The 23,491-nt window shown below is 39.4% G+C and overlaps 1 protein-coding gene across 1 annotated transcript in view; it reads right to left on the reverse strand.

The window, feature by feature from the left end:
* LOC150086922 (uncharacterized) overlaps positions 1-23,078 on the reverse strand; it is a 64,253-nt gene extending 41,175 nt beyond the window's left edge. Inside the window, exons 1-3 of the mRNA XM_090372324.1 lie at positions 23,048-23,078; positions 22,582-22,739; positions 3,838-4,047 (exon numbers count right to left, since the gene is read on the reverse strand). Of these exons, the coding sequence (XP_090228450.1) occupies positions 3,838-4,047; positions 22,582-22,739; positions 23,048-23,078 (399 nt within the window). The remainder of the gene's footprint in view (positions 1-3,837; positions 4,048-22,581; positions 22,740-23,047) is intronic.
* Between the last annotated feature and the right edge of the window lie 413 nt (positions 23,079-23,491).

Genomic DNA, 23,491 nt, shown 5'->3' on the forward strand with positions numbered 1-23,491 from the left:
CGAGGAAGTGGTGTGGTCGGAACGTATTCACCAGAAATGCTGATCCTAGGTATTGCAGGCTTTGTAGTGAAGATCTAAGACAAGGTGTTGCACTGCATGGTTCTTTCGATGGTCTGAGGGTTTGTTGTCACTTCCCAGATGTCAGATAAATCCATTCGGCCACAAAGGAGTTGCAGCAATGTGCAGATTCCTCTCCTTGATGATGGTTTCCCACAGTTTCATGTTGAGGTTTGTGTAGAGCACACTCTGAGAGAGATGGTAAAAAGGTGGCCCATTCCCTGTTTAACAATTTCAGGAGCCAATACTCTGTCCCAAGAAATCTCTTGAGTTGAGCAGAGTAGGCCTCTGCCCCAAGCAGTGCTGCAGCCTTAACCCTGTGAAATTCTTTACAGAAAATTTCATTTTGACTGTTATTGTGGTGCCACTAAGAGAATAAGTGACAGCGGTACTGGTAAATATACCAAGAAAAGGAAAACGATCGATTTTGATCAGAAAATTAAAATAACAAGGATGTATGAAAATGGTCAAACATTAACAAGTATCGTGCAGAATTTATATTTGTTAGTGTCAACAGCAAACACAATAACAAAGGGAGAATAAGAGAAGCGGTGAAGGATCGGCACCAATGAAGTCAACTATAATAACTAATGCTACGAAATACATATCAGTTTTTACAGTACAATAACATGCATTTTTATTTCCTTTTATGTTTTCTTTTTTTATGTGCCACTCTGGCTACTTCACTGCCCTCCCCAGATAAAGTTTTCAATTGAGCTAATTAAAAATATATAACTAATTAATTAAAAAATATATAACTTATATAATATATAATAATTAAAAATATATATAACTATTTTCCTTCATTCTTCTGAGGATATTATGTGGTTTTTGTAATTTTGGCACATCACGGATATTGACAGCAATATTTTTTTTAGTCATTCCTGAGTTATGTACAACTCGACTTACGTAAGAAGTCCTGGAACATATCTCTTACGTACGTTGAGGACTTACTGTATTCTTCTTCTTCCAGATATGTCAAAATCAACTTACAATCGCATGTTCCGATTAATTCAACAGAAAGCACTGCAAATCAGGAAAACATTTCAACTCAGAAAATTCCAAGTTGATTACAAAAGTGCTGTGATTAGATCCATAGAAGAAACATTTTCTGATGCTGATGATAAGGGCTGTTTATTTTATTTTAGTCAAGCAATTTGGTGGAAAGTACATTTAGGATTACAGCTGGCATACATAGAGGAACAAACTGTCAGAAAGTTAGTGAAGTCAATATTTCCTTTAGAGGAACAAGAGGAAGTTTGGAAAGGAATCATTCGAGAATGTCCACCATCAGAATAGCCTTCGTATGAAAAGTGCGAAGTCTTTATAAAATACTTCAAAACACATTAGACTGGACCCACTGCTCACTTTCCACCATCGTTGTGGAATCATCATGCTAATTTTGGTCCTCGTATAGTAAATCATGTGGAAGGATGGCATTATGCCTTAAATAAATCTGTGGGGCACAATCATGTTAATATATGTAAGATGATTACCATTTAAAAAAAAAAAAACAAGATAACTTTAAGAGAATACTAGGATTAGCAAAAGTTGTAAATCTTCCACCTCATAAAAAAAGTAAATACGAGCATTAATTACAAATTAATGAAACTAACAGCAGATAGACAAAATGGGGACATTGATTTACACACTTTTGTGCAAGCAATTGGGTACTTTCCACTTTTTGGATTCCACTAAACGATTAGTATAATTTAAACTTTAATAAATTGTATTTGTATTTTTTAAAATTAATTTATTTTAGTTCTGTATTGCCGTTTCTCCTTTTCTTTATTTAGGCTGCAACATATTCTGATGTCACAAGACTTTGCCGTGTCTCATGCAAGTGAGGAGGGCAGGGAGATTGGAAAGCAGTGAGTGGCACCTGCCAATCACTGCCTTCTTGTCTTTTTGTCGAAATATGGAGTTCCACTGCAATTTCTGAATGAGAAGTGTTCTGGAAAATAAACAGAACTTAAGCTTTTTATAGGAACTAAGGGATATTGTCCAAGGTTTAAACTAAAATTCATGTCACATGAAATGATGAGACTAGTGGCAAGGAAGAACAATTTTGCTAATGTATGCAAATGCATTAAATTTCGAGCGATGTTAAATTTAAAAAAAAAAAAAAATTTCACTTTATGTGAATAATAGAAATGAAAAGTAAATATAGTTATATACTTCTCAATTAATTACTAAAGTAAAACATTCCAGGACACTTAATAAAACTTTATAGGTTTCAGTTCTCTAAACTTAGCCATTTAGTTTAATTACTTGAATTTCAGGAAACTGTTTCTTATAAAAGATCTGATGTACAAATTGGAACAGTATAGCATTATGGGCAAGTTACTGCTGTGGATAAAGGGATGGTTGAGTAGGAGAAGGCAGAGAGTGAAGGAGAAGGAGAAGGCTCTTCATGAACTAATGTAATTAGTGGTAACCTGTGTTCAGAGCTAGGTCCATTGTCTTCTGTGTTTATTAATGATATTGATGAATGCATATCAGGCTTAATGACAAAGGTTGGCAGAGTGATTAATGACAGTAATCAAGGAATGCTACTGCAAAAAAAATCTAGGTAAATTAGGTCGATGGGCTGAGAAATGGCAGTTGAAGTTTAACAGTGACAAATGCAAGGTACTGCATATGGATAGCAGTAATCCCAGAATAACTAATCAACTGTGTGGTATTACACTCAGGGCAGTGGAAAATGAAAAGATCTGGGGGAGGGGGATAATCGTGCAGTCAGATATGAAATTCTCTGAACAGTTCTGACAGGCAGTCAGGGTTTTGTCAATGATATACTCCTCGGCAGGGATAAGGAGGCGATTATCCCTTTGCACAAGGTCACGGGTAGGTCACATCTTGAGTACTGTATACAGGTCTGGAGGCTTCACTTTAGGAAGGATATAAAACTGTTGGAATGAATGTAGAAAAGGGCAAGCAGTTTGGCAAAGGGACAAAAGGTGCTTTCACTAAGAAAGCCTTCAGTTCAGAAAATTGCAGCATCTGGAGATTAGGCATCTGCAGGGTATAGTATAAGATTTTTCTGGTGCATTAGTAACTATGGCTATTAGCATCTGCGATGAGATCTGAGGTTATTAGGGACTTGAATGGGAGCTAAATATTATTATTATTATTATTATTAGCCATATGGTATAAGGAAGCCTGAGGCTTATGCTGCACCAGAGGACAAAAAAAAAATTCTGAATTACTCCGGGACACAGAGAAGTGGAAGGGAATCGCAAGAAAGGGAAGAATGATGATATCCAGCTCAGGATCCTGGGTGTGCCAAGCCCATACTCACCAGATGTGAGCCCCTGGGGTTATTGGTGGCATTTTTTCTCTTGCTGCGCATACACACATTAAGCAGCACAAATTCAAGTTGAGGAAGGTTGTTTGCACAATAGATGCGCGGAAGTTTGACTTGCCAGCAGACGGTTTGAATAAATTCAACTAGACAAATCTTGGACGGTACAGATAAGTGAAGTGTGTTTTTTTGGTGGAGGGAGTGATGCAAGAAAGAAAGTATGAGCTTATGTGGCATCAGCCAAAAAAAAAAAAAAAAATTTACACAACCATTCCCTCTAAATGTTTGTCCAGTTCATATGCGCCACTTTTATAACACAAAAAAAAAAAAAAAAAAATGCTATGACTGATAAGCAGTACACCTATTATCAATTTTTTGCTTATCGCAAATGAATTAATTTAGTTAGTTAGTTAAATCATGAATTCACAAATATCAAGTTCAAGTAATTCAAGCATTAATTTTAATCTCATACTTACTTTATTTTTTACGAAGATGCAATTGTGCATGTCTTTCAGCGGCATGGGTATCTGGTCCCGTTGAAACAGTAAATACTTGATCAACTCTACTATGACTTTTCCGTAGTTATAAGAATTGACCATTCTTTCGTAACGAATCTTAAAAACTGTATGCTCTTTTCTATCAGAAAAGTAACGGTCAATCAAAGAAAGATCACTCATCACTTCGACCTGAAAACACAATTCAAAAAAAAACATACAATACACTATTTACAACACGTGAACAGCTCCACAATTCAAATCCATGGCCATACAGAAAAATAAATGTACTAGAACGCCCCCTAAAAAAAAAATCAAAATATCCTCAAACTATGATAAATTTATTCAAATTAATATCCAATTACATCTGTCAAAAAGGTTAACCCCAAATTCACATACAAAAACTACATAGTTTGCATTGAAGAGAAGCAATAATCCTTGGCCAACCTGTGCGGTATATATTCGTGAAAAAGATGATGTTTAGCTAAACTAAAGTTTAACAGCAAATATGGGGTTTGAGGAAACCACTGAATATTGTAAAAAAAAAAAAAAAACCAGAAAACTTCCTGTACTATGTATACAGCATGCAAACGATGATAAGGTTAGTAACACAATAAGAGAAATTGTTGTTACCGTTGTTGTAGTAGGGTTTTAAGTGCACCTGCGACTAAGGCCATATTGCTACGTATGTACTGTCTGTAATATCTATATAATATCGGTGTAGATCCACCATAGACAACTCTTAAGGAACTACGATGGTTGTTAGTGTGAGAGGCATCATTTGCTCTGTATCTCATGTTGTGCTCTTCCTTCACAACATGTGAAGCAAATTCACAACGAGTTTCCATGGTATTGTACTAGCTCGAATAAGTAACGCTTCACTAATAGAAAAGACTATTGTTACTTATTCTCAGTGTCTACCACCACCCAGACGGCACCGTTTCAAAGCTATTGGCCTATCATTGGTGGGTGGGCAGGTACCGTGGTATTGCAGACTGTCAACCCAGTTGTGAAGAAAATCACACAATATGAGATATGCCAAAAGGTGTTATATGATAATAATTGTCATGTCTGCAACACCAGGGTACCTGCTCGCCCACCGATGATAGGCCAATAGTTTTGAAACGGTGCCGTCTGGGTGGGTGGTGATACTCACTGAGAATAAGTAACAATAGTCTTTTCTATTAGTGAAGCGTTACTTATTCGAGCTAGTACAATACCATGGAAACTCGTTGTACCTATACCGATATTATATAGATATTAAATTCTTACTCTTAGCGTATTATGCCTTGGACATTTAGTTATTATTAAAGTACTGTCTGTAAATTGCCTGTTCTGTGGTAGATTTTCTGTTAACTGGACGAAAAATCTAAGCTTCTGCGGAGGGGGGAAACAATGCCATCCTCGCTGAGACCGATTAACTCAGCCATGTTGTGAAAAATGCCTATAAAAATTCCTCACTTCATCGACGGGATTCGAACTGAGGTCTTTTCTACCACATACGACGAGATCGGCGATTCTACCAACTGTGCTATCCGCGAGGGCACAATAATAGGAAAAAGATACAAGGTGAAGGCGCAAACTAATACACTGGTGTGCAAAATTTAAGGACCAGTCAGGTTTTCACATGTAGCTTCTCATAGGAGTGGCCTGGATATCGTAACAGCATACCAAAGGAACTTCGTGAGTTTTGTGGTTGTAACCTTTAGAAATAGTGTTGGTCTTTAAGTTTTGCACACCAGTGTACATACATATCAAGGAAACGTCGGCTACCCCCCCCCAGGTCGCATCTTCATTGATAAGGCGAAATATGATTCTTAATATTCGAAATGCTACAAAACTTCGAAAATGGAAATGTTAGTCAAAATCATGAAGAAAACACCGACACAACGGAAAGAAAACGGTACAGAGGGACTTTATTAAAAAAACGGCAGCATAGCACGGGCTCTCATGATACAGATGCATCACTGCCAAAGATGGAATAAAGGGAAGACATGGTCCTCAGTAGGAGATATAGCCACCCCTAATGTCGATGCAGACTTTGCACCGCCTGTCCATACTTAACATCGTCCGTTCCTCTGTCAACGCCCTCTTCAGCTGGTGAAGATTTTATGGTGGGTGTGGACGTGCCGCTAGCTGTCTCCCCAGAACGTCCCATATGTGCTCAATGGGATTTTTAGATCATCGGAACGGGCAGGCCAATCCATACAAATAATGTCCTCGCTTTCCAAAAACATATCAACAGCTGCAGTGGGATGGGGTGTGGTGTTATCATCCATAAACACGAACTCGGGACCAATGGTATTTCGGAACAGATGCACATGGGGAAGGATTACCTCAGTATAATAGCGTGCACTGGTTAGAATACCGCCTTCCAGTATATGGAATTGTGTACGTCCATCAAAGATAATGCCTCCCCAGATGAGAACACCTCGACTGCCATTTCGATCCCTTTCAGTTATGTTTGAGGGGTGATACCATGTGCCAACCTCTAGCCAGATTAGCTGACATCCAGAATTGCTGCTGAGACTGAATCTACCTTCATCAGTAAAGAGGACCTTACCCCATTGCGCTGCTGTCCAGTCCTTGTGTTCGATGCACCACTCAAAACGGTGTCTCCGATGGGCAGCCATTAAAGGGACACAGTACTGGCCGTCGGGCAAACAGTTTACCTTTGTGGAGTGGCCTGGCCACAGTAAACCGCGATATCTTGCGTCCTGTGCAGCTAGTTTTCAATGGATCTCGCTGTCTGGTGTCGGTCCCTCTTGGCCTGTAGGAGTATATAGCGGTCATCATTGAGCGTTGTTTTTCGTGTATGACCACCACTGGTCCTTCGAACATCTGTACCTGTCGTTCTGAAGGCCGACCACGCACGTGAGACGATGCTATGGGCGATACCGAACTCTGTAGCCACACTCCTCGCACTTCGACCTTTCCAATTATTCGACTCTGGGTAATGTCATCCAGATGTTGTCTACTGGCCATTTCGTTGTCTGTAGCCCTGTATGAAACCAATCGAACGTCTGTAACAATCGTGCTCACCATTCGGTAATTTACACGTAACTGCTAAACTGCTGCTTTTATTTGTTTATGGGAGCTCTCTACATTATGATTCTAATTTTTGCATGTGCACCAGCTTTCTACTGAACGGCCACAGTTATGCAAATCGCCACAGGCTGTGTCGTTTGATTTTGTGGTTGTAACCTTTAGAAATAGTGTTGGTCCTTAAGTTTTGCACACTAGTGTACATACGTATGAAGGAAACGTCGGCCACCCCTGCCCCCAAGTCGCATCTTCATTGATAAGGCGAAATATCATTCTTAATATTCGAAGTGCTACAAAACTTGGAAAATGGAAATGTTAGTCAAAAATAGGAAATCGTAAAGAGAAAAAGTTAAATGTCCTTCTACGCGCAAACCTTAATATATATATATATATATATATCGATTGGGTAGTTTAAAGAGGTTTCAGAACTGTGTCCTGGACAACAATGGTGTGATACGAGAGTAGGAATAAAACTCCACAGAATTAAATGGTAACTTTATTTGAATGGATTGTTAGGTATACTGCGAATACAGCTTAGTTTAATTTGAAGTGTGACTCAATAATTGCCATTTTGTTTTATTTAAGGAGACTAGCTGAACTGCATATCCGATAAAAATACGGAATGTAAAATTTTGGTAATGTTATTTGAAATCAAACTGTTGCAAACCCCGCGATTGGGCAATTTCTAAACGTGAGGTTCCAGGTCAATCAGTCTTGCGCTTACAGCTTGACATACAAAATGCATTCAGAACGACAAGAAAGATTTTATACTGATTGAAAATTATTTTTTAAATAATAGAGACAAATTTAGAAACAACCAATATGTAGTAGTAGTAGTAGCAGCAATAGCAGTGGCATTTGATGCAAGAAAGCAAGTGTATGAGCTTATGCAGCATCAGCCAAAAAAAAAAAAATCTTTTTTTTTTTTCCCCTTCCCTCCAAATGCCTGTCCAGTTCCTCCTTAAATTTCTTCAACCTATCAACTTCCACAACGACAGATGGAAGTTTGTTCCAGCAATTAACCACCCGCTGGCTAAAGGCAAATTTCCGCACATCTAATCTACATCTGTCTTTTCTTAATTTGAATTTATGCCCCCTTAGATTCGTAATCTGAACAAGTGGAAGGATCCCATCAGAATTCAGCGTGCTCAACCCATTCAAGGACTTATATACCTCAATCAGATCACCGCGCAGGTGCCTAGTCTCCAGCCACTGCAATTTGCAGAACTTAAGCCTCTCTCTTGGTAAGAGGATCCCTTCATTCCCCTCACCAATCTTGTTGCCCTTCTCTGTACACGCTCAAGTAAATCTACATCCTTCCTAAAATGAGGCCTCCAGACCTGTACGCAGTACTCAAGGCGTGGCCTGACCATTGCCTTATAGAGAGGGATAATCACCTCCTTTTCCCTGCTAGCAAAATTCCTATATATCATTGACAAAACCCATGACCTGCCCTGGCAGACTGTCTGCATTGCTCAGAAAACTTCATATCTGACTGCACAATTACTCCCAGGTCTTTTTCATTTTCTACCACCTTAAGTGTAGTACCACAAAGTTGGTACGTTTCTCTGGGGTTACTTCTACCCATATGCAGTACTTTGCATTTGTCAAGGTTAAACTTCAGCCATTACTGTCATTAACAACCCTGTCAAATTTTGTATCATCTGCAAACTTCGACATTAGACAAACATAGGAAAACAAAGGTATACTAGACAAATACAAGCGGGCGTTCCACAGGGAGGAGTCCTGTCTGGAATTCTTTTCACTGCTATCATCTCCCCACTAGTACACAATAGAACAGATATGATATCATATGCAGATGATTTAAAGATCTTCACAAAAATAAATTTCACCGATGAAACCAAAAACGCCACAGTAACCATCAACAAGACCTTATCAGAAGTACAGCAGTACCTCACGAATTTTGACCTGCAAGTGAACCCTGAGAAATCTGCCATCATGGTATTTTCACTTAAACCCATACCAACCATAATTGAGCCTGCGATTGACGGAGTCCCGATCCCCTACGTTGAAAAGCAAAGAGATCTGGGTGTAGTCTTCGACAGAAAATTACGATTCCATCACTATATGGAAGAACTCTGTGCTAAATTCAACAAGAAACGGTGGGTTGCCAAGCAGCACTTGCTACACATTTACAACACAAACCTGATAGAAATGTATATCAGGATGACGATTTTTGGAAGTGTACTGTATGGAGTAGAGTTGTGGGGCTCAGCTGCAGACACCACAATTAAACCATTAAAAGCCGCAGAATACTGGCTCCTGAAGTGGACAACCTGGAAGTGTCATCTCCCACCACAGCAGCGCACAACACCGATGGCCAACGCGCTGAATTTAACCAGGTTTTCAGCATTAATGCACGAGAGAAGACTCATCTGCACCGTAAAAATGATTGCCGGGAGAATCTCAGCACCCAACGTTTGGGACACCGTGTGCTGGCGGATTCCCCAACCAGGTCTCCGCTCCACTCCCGAGCTTCTTGCTCTTCCTTCGAGACTACATTTGAAAGACCGGTTCCTCCCTTACCAGAAGCTCCATCTGGTTCAATCCCTGGATGCCGACTTATTTAAAATCATAGATGATAAAAAGTATAGACGGATCATCCTAGATCTGCACGTGGTCTCCAGAACTACCAACTGATCTCAGATCGTTATGGCGGGGCAAGAGACTCTCAGAAAACTGGACTCGAGGAAAATCTTTTGTTATCACAATTTGTTATTTTTGTTATTTTGTATTAATTTTCCTTTCAAGTCAATGTTATCTGCTATGAGTACTTTTTTTTATTTTATATATATAATTCGCCTATAATTAATCTTTACAATTCCTTTATTATCTCTGCCGCTTGTTAACCCCTGGCATGGTGCCGTGAAGGGTATTGTATGGTCGTGGTACCTGCGTGTACCGATGAACTGTACAATAAAGATCTTAATTATTAAGCTTGATATACCTTCATCAATATCATTGATAAATATACAAAACAACAGTGGGTCTAACACCGAACCCTGTGGGACTCCACTAATAACATTAGTCCAAGAAGAGCAGCACCCATTGATTACCACCCTCTGTCTTCTCCCACTTAACCACCCTTTTATCCATTGTAGCAACTTACCCTTAATACCATTCTGCTCCAATTTGTACAATAGTCTTGCATGCGCAACAGTGTCAAAAGCTTTCCTGAAATCCAAATATATGATATCAAAATTATTTTTTGCATCCAGTTCCTTTGTAACCACATCATAATATCCTATCAAATTTGTCAGACAAGACTTTCCCTTAACAAACCCATGCTGTGTCTGAATTATTGCTGCAGTCTTGTCTAGATGATCCTGCAATGCATCTTTAACCAGTGACTCCATTATTTTACCCGGAACAGAAGTTAAACTAACTGGTCTGTAATTACTCGTGTCACCCTTATCCCCATTTGTGAATTGGGAATACATTTGCACATCTCCAGTCCGTGGGAACCTTCCCTGAGTCCAAGGACGCTCTCATAATTATGGCTAAGGGTTTGCTTAGTTGCTTTGCAGCCTCCTTTAATATAACTGGATAGATCCCATCCACCGCAGGTGCTTTTCTTATGTTTAACTTGAACAATTTCTCCTCCACTTTGCTTTCAGTTATTACAAAATCATTAAGTATCCTGCTACAATTTGTTAACCTTCTGCCATTTTCAAACCTTAATAATTCCTCATGTGTGAATGTAGATGCAAAATACTCATTCAGTTTGTTTGCTATCTGAGCAGGATCATCAACAGTCGAACCATCGATGTCAAGTGGACCAATCAGATTCATCCCCTTACTTTTAGAGTTTATATAAGTAAAGAAATCCTTGATGTTTTTCTTGGCATCTTTTACCAAAGATTTCTCGTAATCTGCCTTCGCCTGCCTAACCTCCTTTGTGACCTGATTACAGACTAGCTTATATCTGCCATAGGCTTCTGATTCGCTTGATAATTTATATGCATCCCATGCATTTCTCTTCTCTATTACGAGTCTCATTAGTTCATTAGATAACCATTTAGGCCTAAACGTTGAACAACATTTCTTAATAGGTATGAAACTTTCAGTAGCATCCACGATTAATTCCTTGAATGCGTCCCACTTAGAATTTACTGTTGGTAACATCATCAGTTTATCCCACTGTACAGAATTTAAAAACTGTCGGAGACCACTGTAGTCACCTTTATGAAAGCAAAAACCCTTTCCTTTACCCCGGATGGTAATTAAATCTTTAAGTAAATCCCACATCAGTACACTGTGATCACTGCCACCTAGTGGTTCCTTTATCTGCAAATTCTTAATATACGAATGATCACTGCTGATAACCAGATCAAGAGTATTACTTTCTCTGGTTGCCTCTCGAACATGCTGCTGCAGAAAACAATCATCCAATAAATCCACAAAAGTCTGACTAGTGTGTGAGTGACCAACCCACAAGTTCCAGTCAATATCTGGGAAGTTAAAATTCCCCATTATAAGACATTCCGATTTACTAGCCCACTCTATTTCTCTGTACAATTGTTCATTGTACTCATTCGAGTCATTAGGCCTATAACACACTCCTACTCTTATTTTTGCTTTCGCAGTGCTTATGTCACACCAAACTGACTCAACAGTGCACTGTTCATCTATATCAACTGGATGCACTTCTTTTGATTTTATGTTTTTCTTAATTAACAGCATAACAGCTCCTTCTGTACACACTGTACTCCCCAAATTCCAGTTCAGCGTTCCTTATATCTGTGTTACACCACGTCTCTGCTATTCCAACAATATCCGCCTTTGAAGTCTTGACCAACACCTCAAATTAATCAAATTTATTTACTATACTTCTAGCATTGGTATACATGCAAGCATACATGCTCCTACTCCTATTCTTAGTTACCCTAACATATCCCATATATCCACCTATTTCAGGATGACTGCCATCCGTCCCTGAAACCCCCAACACCCCACGCTCCAGATCGCTACTTATTCTAATAGAAGTTGTGTAAGAATCACCTTCACCTCTGCCTACGGCTACTGTTAAACTATTTAAGAACCCAATTGAATATAATATCAACATAATTTAAATTAATATTAGAAACATGCTGCAAGGGAGCAAAATCAACATGTCACCAGCCTAACAAAATAATAATAAGAAATAATATTTTAACCACTTCATTTTCCCATTCTGCACAATAATTCGTTCAAATCTTCTTTACATTTTTTTCAAATTAGCTACTTTAACAACACTAGAGGACTTTTATTGCAACAATCAACCATCAGTTACTCTTTGGCTAAATTCAAATTTCCATATATCTAATTTACAAATATAGTTTACCAATTTAAATTAACAGTTTAAACATTCTACCAAATTCACAGCATTTTTTCAGCATAATCCTATATTTATCCAATAAATTTCCAATTAGTGCTTGCCATATTATTAGTTCCCATAAATAATAATGCTCTTTACTCCCTTTAAACTCTGACAATATATTGGTATTGATATCATTGATAGCATGTTGTTCCTAACTTATTTATAGTCCACTTACCCATTTTCTCCGAAATCTCAAAATAGAATTAAATCCGTTTGTGGCAGAGAAGTCTGCACTTAATTATTCTGTCCTTGGGCCGAACAGGAGGTGCATTACTTCACAGGTTATTAGATCTTCGGTCCCTAAGTAGCTCCCAGTTACATTTGTCTCCAGGGCATCCTTTTCTTTAGTGACTCAAATTTTTCTAGTAATGCACTAAGTTTTAAATATTGATCGGTACGCTAGTACCCATCTCAAAGTTTACTGTTTAAAAAGTTGGTGACGCATTTTATCGAACTGTACGGGTAATATTCATGTCTCTAAAACACAAAATCTCAGAGAATTCATTAATAAAAGCTTGGAAATAAAAGTATTTGTACAATAAATGGAATTATCGAAAACTATATCATATCATGACTGAATATTATTTGTTTGTTGTGAATTCATAAATTCTAACGCTGATTCTAATAACTAACGCTGCAGCCAGCAGCTCAAATGGCTTAGCACAATCCTATTTACAAAATGCCTTTTAATGGGAAATTTTAACTTTCCATTGTTTTAAGTGAACTTTTCCATATTTCCATTATTTAAATAAACTTTTATATCAGCACGATCACCACGTCCATTAATAAAAACATATCAGGGACACAGTCGGGATACAAACTGCAGAAGCGAAGTATAAGAAGAATATTAAATCTAAGGCAATGCATCCAGTTGGCTTGCGTGAAGAGTGCAATGTTGAGTGTTTGGTGTGGTATAAGTACTGGGAAAGCAAAACTGAGAGTATCAGTGTGCCACAAGGTTAATGATTGCGATGAGTATACCAAACAGCTATACAAGCAAATAGAATGGACCAACAAATCAGAATCCCAAAATGGGGGATTTTAACTTTCCAGATGTTGACTGGAATTTGTGGGTTGATCACACACTCACTATCAAGATTTTTAGGAATTTCTTGGATGACTGTTTCTACAGCAGCATGTTAGATAGGCAACAAAAGGAAACTACTCTTGATTTTGGTTATCAGCAGTGATTCTTCGTACATTAAGAATTTGAAGGTAAAAGACCCGCTGGATGGCAGCGATCACAGTGTACTAATGTGGAATTTAATTAAAGACGTAAATACTGTTAATTGTAAAGAGAAAAAAAGGCATTTGTTTTTGAAAGGGTGACCACAGGGATCTCATACAGTTTTTAAATTGTATGCAGTGAGATCAACCAATGATGTTATCAACGAAAAATTCTAAATGGGAAGTATTGAGGGAAGTGTTACAGTGAAATTTTGTTCCTTTAGTCAATGTTATTACTGTAAATTAATTACTAAATTACCATACTCTTTGTTACCCCGGGTCCTGTGGGGGGGTTATAATGTGTATATATATATTATTTATATTTATATTATTTTAATTTATTCCCCTATTTAAACAACTCCCCTTTATAATATCTCCCCACTTGCGCATCTGACTTGACTTCTCAGAAAATTCTAAGTTCATAGGGGAGAAACTCTTAAATATGTTTAATTCCCATTGGTTAGGCTTGTGTCCAGTACAACAAATAACTACACAAATGTTATACAAAAAAAAAACAAGTTTATTATGCATATTTACAGTTAAATCAAAACAAATCTCATTAAGAATAAAATTTCACTGTTTCAACACCAAGGTACTTACAACATATACAGTCTCTTCCTTTCTAACAGGCTCCTTTACAGACTTGACTTTTTTTTTTTTATCTCACCTTTCTCATTATGCATACACAGGTTAAATAGTTACACTCTTTATATGCTCACCTTATTTCTGCTCCTATTACAACACAATCAAATCATACCTCATAGGTGTCATTAACATTTTTTTATCATTAAAGTTAAACATATCATTGATCATATTACTTTTATGTATCATCATAACTACCAATTTATTCTTTAATTCCCTATTCCTCTTTCTTATATATTTCTTTAACCATTATCAGTTACAGAACTTGATTACCAAAATACAATATTACATTCAAACACACCTTTAAGGGTTGGCAATATACATAAATTTTATCTCCACACATTTAGTATTTCTATTTTTTACTACAATTCCTTCTGTTAACTTTCTCATCTACATTACTATCCTCCTTATTCCAAATTACTGCCTAAACCAACCATAATTGCCTTAGAGTAGAATTTACTCCTATTTGGTTCACCCATCTAATCTTATCTTTATCATTAAATTCCCCAATTATCACACTACAGTCCTTTCTCTAGCAGTTAACTTACAGTATTTTCAAAAATAACTTTCTCTTATCATTGAATTCCCCAAATATCGCTCTACAGTCCTTTCTCTAGATTTTAACTTACAGTATTCTCAAATTAACTTTCACTTACTTAATTTCTGTGATCAGGTGTCCTCATAAGGGCCTTCTATCCTATCCTTATCCAGAGCTGCTATTCTCTGCTATCCAGGGCAACATCTTACAGCTTCCAGGGCATTATCATACGGCATTCGCAACTGCTACTCCGCTTTCAGGATCCTACTTTGCCTGTAAGGACGGCTACCTTCTGTTTGCAGAACTTCATTTTACTACCCCTTTCCAGTTCATCTCCTAATTTCTCACTCACTACATTACTGATAACCCCACTTCGACTTTTTTCGTCGGCTATTTCTTCATCATCTTTCAAGCAACTCTACCCGACTCACCCTTTCACTAGCACCGCTCAAAAAAAATTCTCCCCTCTCCTTCTCTTCCCTTTTTTCACTCTCTGACTCTTGTGTCCATATCCATCCACAATTTTCTCCAGGAGTTTTCCACGCCTTCCCAGTGTTTTCTTCCAATCACTCTTTCTTTTTCATTTTTTCTTTCTTTTCATTTGTTGGAAGGCCTAATTCAGCCTGCCCCGTAGCACTAGCACGTGATTCCCAATATCCCTCTCTTTTATTATTTTCAACTTGTTAACATGTGTTCTTTGATGTGGGCCGAATATTCCAAAACAACTCTTCCTGTCTCATAACAGCTTGTCTCTATTGCACTCAAAAAAAACCACAAATTGTGACACTGGCTACTATAGCGTCTATTTTTAGAAACTAGTGTGTGTTGTACAGAATACGTTTCCGGTGTGTGACCACTCATAAACCTTAAGTTGTTTTTGTAGCACCGGACCCCCTGCTGCATCTTAACTTAACATTTTAACTCTGCTCTGCCTAACCTTCCCTTTCACTTTCTGGAGTTTGTCTCACTCCCTTACATTTTTGCGACCGCTCGCTACAACTTCTTTCTGCCTGATTCTCCTTCATTCCCTTTCTAGTGCCCGTTTATCGCCCCTTTTATTTTTGTTATAGCCCTTATCTTATCACTAGCAGTTTGCATAGGAAGTACTGTAGTCCACACTTTCCGATGGTTCGCCCCTAAAGACTTAAAAAAAATTATTCAATCTAAAAGATCTCATACTGTAGCTCCCTATACTAGGATTGGCTTCCACTGATCCTTCCCCTTTCATTGTTAATTTCTGTTCCTTCCCTATCTCTACTGGAATGTGCCCTTCTAGTTGCCATCTTTAATTTAAATTAACAAATTAATTAATTCTACTATTGATAGTAATATAATTTCCCTATTCAGTTTAATCTGTCCTAAATGCTTTATCTCTTAGCTTAATAGTCAATTCCTTTACACTTAAATACTCCTAATACTTCAATATTTCTCTCTTTATATTCACATTTATCTACTCAATTCAATTATCTATCTATTCATTTATCTACCTATTTACCTACCTATTCATTTATCTACTTATTCAATCTCTGATCAATTCTCTAATACACTATTAACCGTACTTCAATGTTTAACTCTTTAAATCTACAATTTTCTATCTTAGAAAATTTACCTGATGATCAATTCAATACCACATAAATATTCATAACTCAATGCTTAACTTTTACCTCCACCATTATTTACCTTAAGAACATCTATATTTTTCGACCAATAATCGATTTTATATTAAACAACCATTCTCAATCAATATGATATGTATTCTCGCTCGCCAGATGAATTTTTTCTCAGTTTCAGCAACTGGGCTTAAATTATTTCTTTGCTATTCTGGTTCACTGCCTTCCGTTTGGGGATTATATCCTGGTTGGCTCGCCAATTGTGTGGGGGGGGATATAAAAATGAATTAAATATTTGTATTATTTATATATCTCCCGTTATTATATTTTAAAGGGGATATATAATAAAGGGAGATATATAAATAATACAAATATTTAATTCATTTTTATATCCCCCCCCACAGTACCTTCAAAACATCACTTCTTCATAATCCATAGGTTCGAGTAAAAGGAAAAAAGAATTTAATGCCATTTAAAAGTGTTGTTATGTTATGTGTTGTTATGTTGTCATAAAGATATAAAATATGAGCAAATAATAAGTGATCTGTACCACAAAAACCTAAAGGATCATGAGGGGAAGTCAAGCTGCAAATTAAACCTCGTCTTTCTACTAGATCCAAGGAAAAGCAAATAAACGTAAACTGGATCCTCCAAGTAACGGAAATAATAAGAAAGCTACTCACAAACGCCAAGAGGATCTACATTGGCTGGAAACCCCATACAGTTAACGACTTCACTGTTGTCCCACGGCCACGTTGCTTTAACTGCCTGGAATATGGTCATCAGGTAGCACAGTGTACTCAGGAATCCCGCACATGTTGCCAATGTGCGCAGTAGAGAGACGGCACCCAGAATTGTCCAAACAAAGAAAAACCACCAAGCTGTCCCAGCTGCACTAAAGGGAAACGAAATAATAACCATCACTTTAAAGATCCCAAATGCCCAGAATATACCAAAGTAGTTGAATTCATCAGATCAAAAACCGATTATGAATAACACGCCAATTAATAAGCATAATACAAGAAGAGGAAACCAAAGCAATCTAAACAACCTAAAAATTCTTCAATTAAACTGACAGCGGTCAATAGCTGTCACCAATGATCTCACAAAAACCATCATAGATAAACCATACATTGCAGCAATTCAAGAGCCATACTCATACAAGGGCCTGGTCAAAGGATACCGCTATCATACCGGCTAATCCAATCAAACTCAATAACAGTGGGACCTGGTGGCAATGCCAGAAGATGGATCTGGGCTGCCATTGGCAGAGCAGATCCCAACATCACAGTAACCAAGGTCACATCACTGTGCACAACACATGCTGCTTGTGCCTACCTTCGCGACTAAGGCCTTTAAGAGAAGAGAGGCCATTAGGAGAGAGAGGACAACCAGATTTGACAAATAACAACCAACCTTGACCCTAACTGAAGACAACAAACTTTCCTCTCTCTCTCCCACCACCCTGAGTGAGAGATTTTTTCCTTACTAAAACTATCATCACTTCTTAGGGTGGTCCTACTCTTGGATTTTCCCCCCTTCTATCACGCTTCCTTACCACCCCATAAATTCGGTGTCCCTGAATCTCTCAGGGGCACTCAGCCAGTAGATACTAGAACCTTGGACTCCTCCTAGTCGCAGGGGTGGGGAGTGGGGGTGACTCGTGGCTCTGCCCCCCCACTAGTTAAGTTGTCGGTTAGAAAGAAGTCCTATAAACAAGATGACATGATGTGGCTAATGGGTGGGGGGGATTCCACCTCCGCTCAGGCAATCCAAACACACACACACACACACACACACACATCATAAAGATATAGTGTAGTCGCGTCATTCAGTGCTCCGTGTATTGTGTTAAGTTCACTTATTAAAATTGATCTTTTTGGATTAAATTTATGTGTCACAGATTCCCCATGTATTGGTGAAAAAATTTAAATTACTGTATTAGGGTTACCCTAAATGAAATTACATTAACCCGTATTCGTGTCTGTAAATTGTGTGTGTTCTCTGGTCGATTTGTCTGTTTTGCTGGACGAAAAAACCTCAGTTTCTGAGGGAAAAAAACCTTGCTATCTACGCCTGAGACCAACTAACTCAGCCACTGAGTGAAAAAAGCCCACTAAAGTTCCTCCCGTCATCGACGGGATTCGAACCCGGGCCTTTTCCACACGGTGTGGGGAGGACGGTGGCGGTACCACTGTGCTACCCACGCAGACCCTGGGTATTGGTGAGTTGATTGATTTAATTTTTGTTCTGATCCATAACGATTTGAAAAGATATGTTTATACCTAAAACTGGATTGCTGAGATGCATTTCGCTGGCCACAGTATGGCTGCTATATATAGCCCTGGCCGCTGTGTAGTGCTGTAGTTTTATATGTTTTTGATGTCTATCATGCTTGATTATTTGTTATAAACTATGGGAAACTAACTGAGTACTTACTGAGTGTCCATTATATGTCTTGCTTTAAACCCAATGTCACTCCACAACAAGTAACAGCACGTGGCAGTGACATCGACGGAAAATAACTTTAATAGTAGCCACGGCTTCTCTTCCAGTCAGGGGAACAAACGCCTTTGTTTGAAATACTTCACTACGTGAATAAGATCTGAGTGGCTGACGTACGAACTTGCCTATCCAGACAGCTGATTTCAAATTCAGTAATTATTGTTAAAAAAATTAATATGAGTTATTGATGATGATGGCATCACCAAGAATATCAAATTATAGTTATTATTTAATATTACTTCATTGACTTAAACTGAACTATAATGAATTTTATTAATGTGCGATCATGTGGGCATAATCGTTCATTGCATCTACAAGTCACATGACCCACAAGCTAACTAGCATTTATTTCCTGCCCTGCCCACAGCGCCCCTGATGACAGTTCAGTGAAACTTGATTTTCGGGAGATTCAGATTTTCTGAGTAGACAATTTCAGGAGACAGTCTAGGAATTCAGAGGCGACTTAGCTAATTTTCATCACAACTAGACATACATGCTAATATGAGTTCTCGCGATGAATCGAGCTCCTCATTTGAGGAGCCCTACGATTCTGAGCTCCTACCGCCAAAAAAATCTGGGAGAAAACACAGGATAAAAAAGAAAAACAAGAAAAGGTCTCGGGCTTGTCCTCTATCCTCCTCTAACAATCCATCGCCACGTGATGACAACAGCAGAATCCTTTCTGCTGATGCAAATCTTTCTGTTCCAGCTAAACTTGATTTCAGCATCTCCACTCTAGTGGCAGCATCCATCCTGGGGTCTATTGCAATAGCTCCACTAGCTCTTCTTACTCCAGCTTCTACACCTATCAATCCAACTTTGCAGCTCCCACTTCTAAACAACCAGGCTCAACCCCATCTGCTTCCAGTAGCCGTTCTGATGTAACCTCACCTTCAGTCAAAACCAGGCTGGCCTCTTTGGCCAAGTGTTCATACCCTGGGTCAGCTCCACCAGCAGATGCTCCTGCTCCTACCCCCGTTGGTTCTAAACACCCCCTTCTGCCTCAACTGCAGCACCCAATGAGCCAAACGTACCCTCAGCCCTGGACAAGACAGTTAAGGTGGGCCTTCTGGCTTCAAGAAGACTTGCCATTCCTGATTCTTATTCATATTCTGTTCCGGATCTCTCAAATACAACCTCACCACATCAAGCTGTCACCATTTACTATACGAGCCTCGCTGAATTTAAGAACCAGGAGACCAACAGATTCACCAGATCTGCTGCAAACTACATCCAGGAGTTGTGGGACAGTTTGGAGACAATTACCACTGCTCTTCTCATTGATAATTAAAGGTTGAAGACCACCAATGAGGAGCTCAAATCTCGTGCTACCATACTAGAAAAGTATGGTAGCACGAGAGCACACTACCATACTCCAACTCCCAATACCCATTAATAAAAACATATCAGGTTAGGTTAGGTCCCAATACCCACCTAATACGCTGGAGACCTCCAGAGCAAAGTATCACAAGCTGAGAGACCTTACAAATCAGTTCCTAGATCATATGCCAATATCCACAGTGGAGATGGTCCTCCCCTTCCTACCACCTCTCCGTCCTCCCGGTCCCTGCCAGCAGATCCTAACCTCCAGGAGGAACAGAACATAATTTTATTGAGAGCAACGGATGAGTCCAATCAAGACCAGTGGAGATGTCAAGGAATTGGTGCAAAATAACTTAAAAGTGATTTCAAGACGGTTAGAGTCAAGTCATAAAGAGCAATCCGAAATAAGGGTGTTTTAACGTCCTCCAAAGACGATCTGGAACCTATATCAATTGCCCAAACTCTCCAAAATGCAGGAGTAACAGCAAACCCACCCAGGCAGACTACCCCCCCCTCCATCCTAACATACCATGTCCAAAAAATACTACTAACGAGGACTTCCTGGATGACCTGTTCCACAAGAACCTCGTGGAACATGGATTCTCTTTTGAAGAAGTTAAAAAGCAAATTACCATTAGATTACTATTAAAGCCAACTCCATCTCACTTTGCATTAAGTAATCACACTCACCCCAAATCTCTTCAAGATAGTCATGTCTTTGGAACGGATTTATCTGGGGTGCAGTCATAGGTGGTAGATGGCTTTCATCAACCGGTGAAATACCACCACTTTGCTTATTGGAGGCTTGAAGTGGTGAAACCCATGTTTAGTCTCTAGAGCAAAGTTTCCGGCGGCATCCCCCTCCCCCCATACTTCTCCTTCAACCCATGCACGGTACTAAGTACTATAGGTTTTGATACCTTTCGTGTTTGGGGTTTTCATAAAAAAAAAAAAAAAAAAAAATACCGGTTCAGGCCATTCACAGTGTTGACCAAGTGCTTTCTCTGCCTACGGTTTGGACACACTGCCCAGTATTGCTCCCAAAAATCTCCCACCAGCGGATACTGCGCCCACAGTGGCCATATTCATGATGAATTCCCCAACAAGAATGAGCCACCTAGTTGTGTTACTACAAAAGGAGGAAAAGGGAAACACAGTCATTCTACAAGGGACAGTGCACGTCCGGAATATCAACGAGCTTTAAACCAGGCAAGACTAAGGACCGCTGATGAATAAACACTAAAAAGCCTCCTCCAGTTTCCCAGTCCCACAAATAGAACCTCCAGCCCTCAGCCTTCAAGTTCCCTTGTATCCTGCAGGCATAGCTATACCTGTACTAGTCAGTTAATGGTCATGCAGATCAATGGACACCAGTCTAGGGCAGTAGCAGATGAAATTGATGTGCAGCAGAGGAAAACTCCATAGACATCATCTCTATAGAGGAACCGTATGTTTCAAGAACTCAGACGAGAAACACTTCAAAGATTATGGACTTCTCTATTCACCATCGAGTCATTCAACCCACCCTGGATGACTCAAACACCTGCATTGCAGTAATGAATAAAGAGCTGGACATCCTAGTGATCCATTGCCTGTGCTCGAAGTATGCAACCTGTATTCAGGTAAAGTATGTCTCATTTTCATTTTATCTCGTCTCTTTATACTGCCCGCCGTCCCATGACATTGTGGCATCACTCAACTATCTAGGTCTCGCACTGTACTCCTTAGGGTCCAATGCGGTTATCATCACCTCAATGTAAATGCCAAATGCACCCTCCGGAAGTCGCAAGTTCCGGACTCCAAGGTCGTCTGCTTGAGGACCTGATCTCCATTTGAAATCCAACTGTCCACAACAAACAAAGTCACGTGAAAGCCACCACCTACTGGAATGCTACAGGGAAATCCAACATCGACATCACAGCGGCCACCACTGATGACCTAAGAAACCTGATTTGCAGCTGGACCATCATTCTGGATTGGACCCTAAGCAATCAGAGAGTGATACGTTTCCACATCAGCATGCACACACTTAACCGAGCGCCTTATATTTACCCCACTGGGTTTGTCAGGTTCTCGACTAAGGCAGTTCACTGGGCAGCCTTTGACTCTTCCATACAGAGAGATTTTCCAGCCCTACTTTCGCTATCTGATAACAGTGCAGCTGACCTGACAGACCTGTACCAGAGCTCACTCCAATTAGCTGCATATCAGTCGACAAAGAAAAAGACCATAAAGCCTAAAGCTTGTGCCTGGTAGAATGCCGACCTAACTGTAGTAAGAAAAAAAGGCACACAGTGCACCTAAGAAGTACCAGCGTAACAGAAATTGAAGTTGTTCAAGACATTGAACAACTACATGCCATCTAGATCACTAGAAAGAACACCTTTACCAAAGTGGTTGCCAACTGGAAAAGACAAACCTGGATGGACTTCGTCAAGGGATCAGGAAATTCTAACCCATGGGGACTCCTTTATAAAATCTCCAGGGAGAAGACATATAACCCAGATGTCTTTAGCTCGGTACGGCTTCGCGAACAGGAAACCATAACCTGACACGATTCGACCAGTGCCATAATTGATGAACTTTTCCCCACACGATCCAATGGAAGACGAACCTGAACATGCAGATATCAGAAGAAGATATTCACTCTACACATCAACCTCACCTGATGAACCTTTTACATCCGAAGAACTGGAGACAGCAATGAACAAAATCAACCTAAATGCCCTGGCATTGATCTTATTGAGTATGCATTCTTCCAAAGGGTGTTTGAAACCAGAGCATCTACTTCTCCTTTTTAAAAGGTTCCTTAGAGAATCTCTCTCTTTTCTGAGCCCTGGAAAGTTGCTCTTCTCCGACTCATTCCTAAGCTTAACAAAGCACCAACAGAACCTCAGACACTCCGCCCCATTGCTCTCTTACCCAACCTCGGTAAAATTCTGGAACGACTCATGGCGATAAAAATTTAAGTATATTTCAAGACAAAGGACTTATCTCTCCTTCACAATATGGATTCACACAAGGTCGCTCCTGTGAGGATGCACCCTCAAAAATAATACTTCATCTGGAAACCTTCAAGGCCAAGTACGAACTAGCCGTTTTTAGAGACTTTGAGCGGGCCTTTGATCGGGTATGGTGGGAGAACGCTCTTGAGAGGCTGCGCTCTGCTGATTGCCCACAACAACTCTACTGGTTAATCAGGTACAACTTCACTGAAAGGACCGTTACAGTACAGGCAAGACATAGGCAACTAACATGACCAATTTACAGAGGATGTCCACAGGGCTCCGTATTGGGCCCATTATTCTGGAACCTGGTTCTTCAGGACTGGCTTCGCCGCAGCTTCGACAGTACCAAAATCATTGC

The sequence above is a fragment of the Mastigoproctus giganteus genome, chromosome 4, assembly GCF_048544385.1.
Source record: "Mastigoproctus giganteus isolate SK-2022 chromosome 4, ASM4854438v1, whole genome shotgun sequence".
Classification (NCBI taxonomy): domain Eukaryota; kingdom Metazoa; phylum Arthropoda; class Arachnida; order Uropygi; family Thelyphonidae; genus Mastigoproctus; species Mastigoproctus giganteus.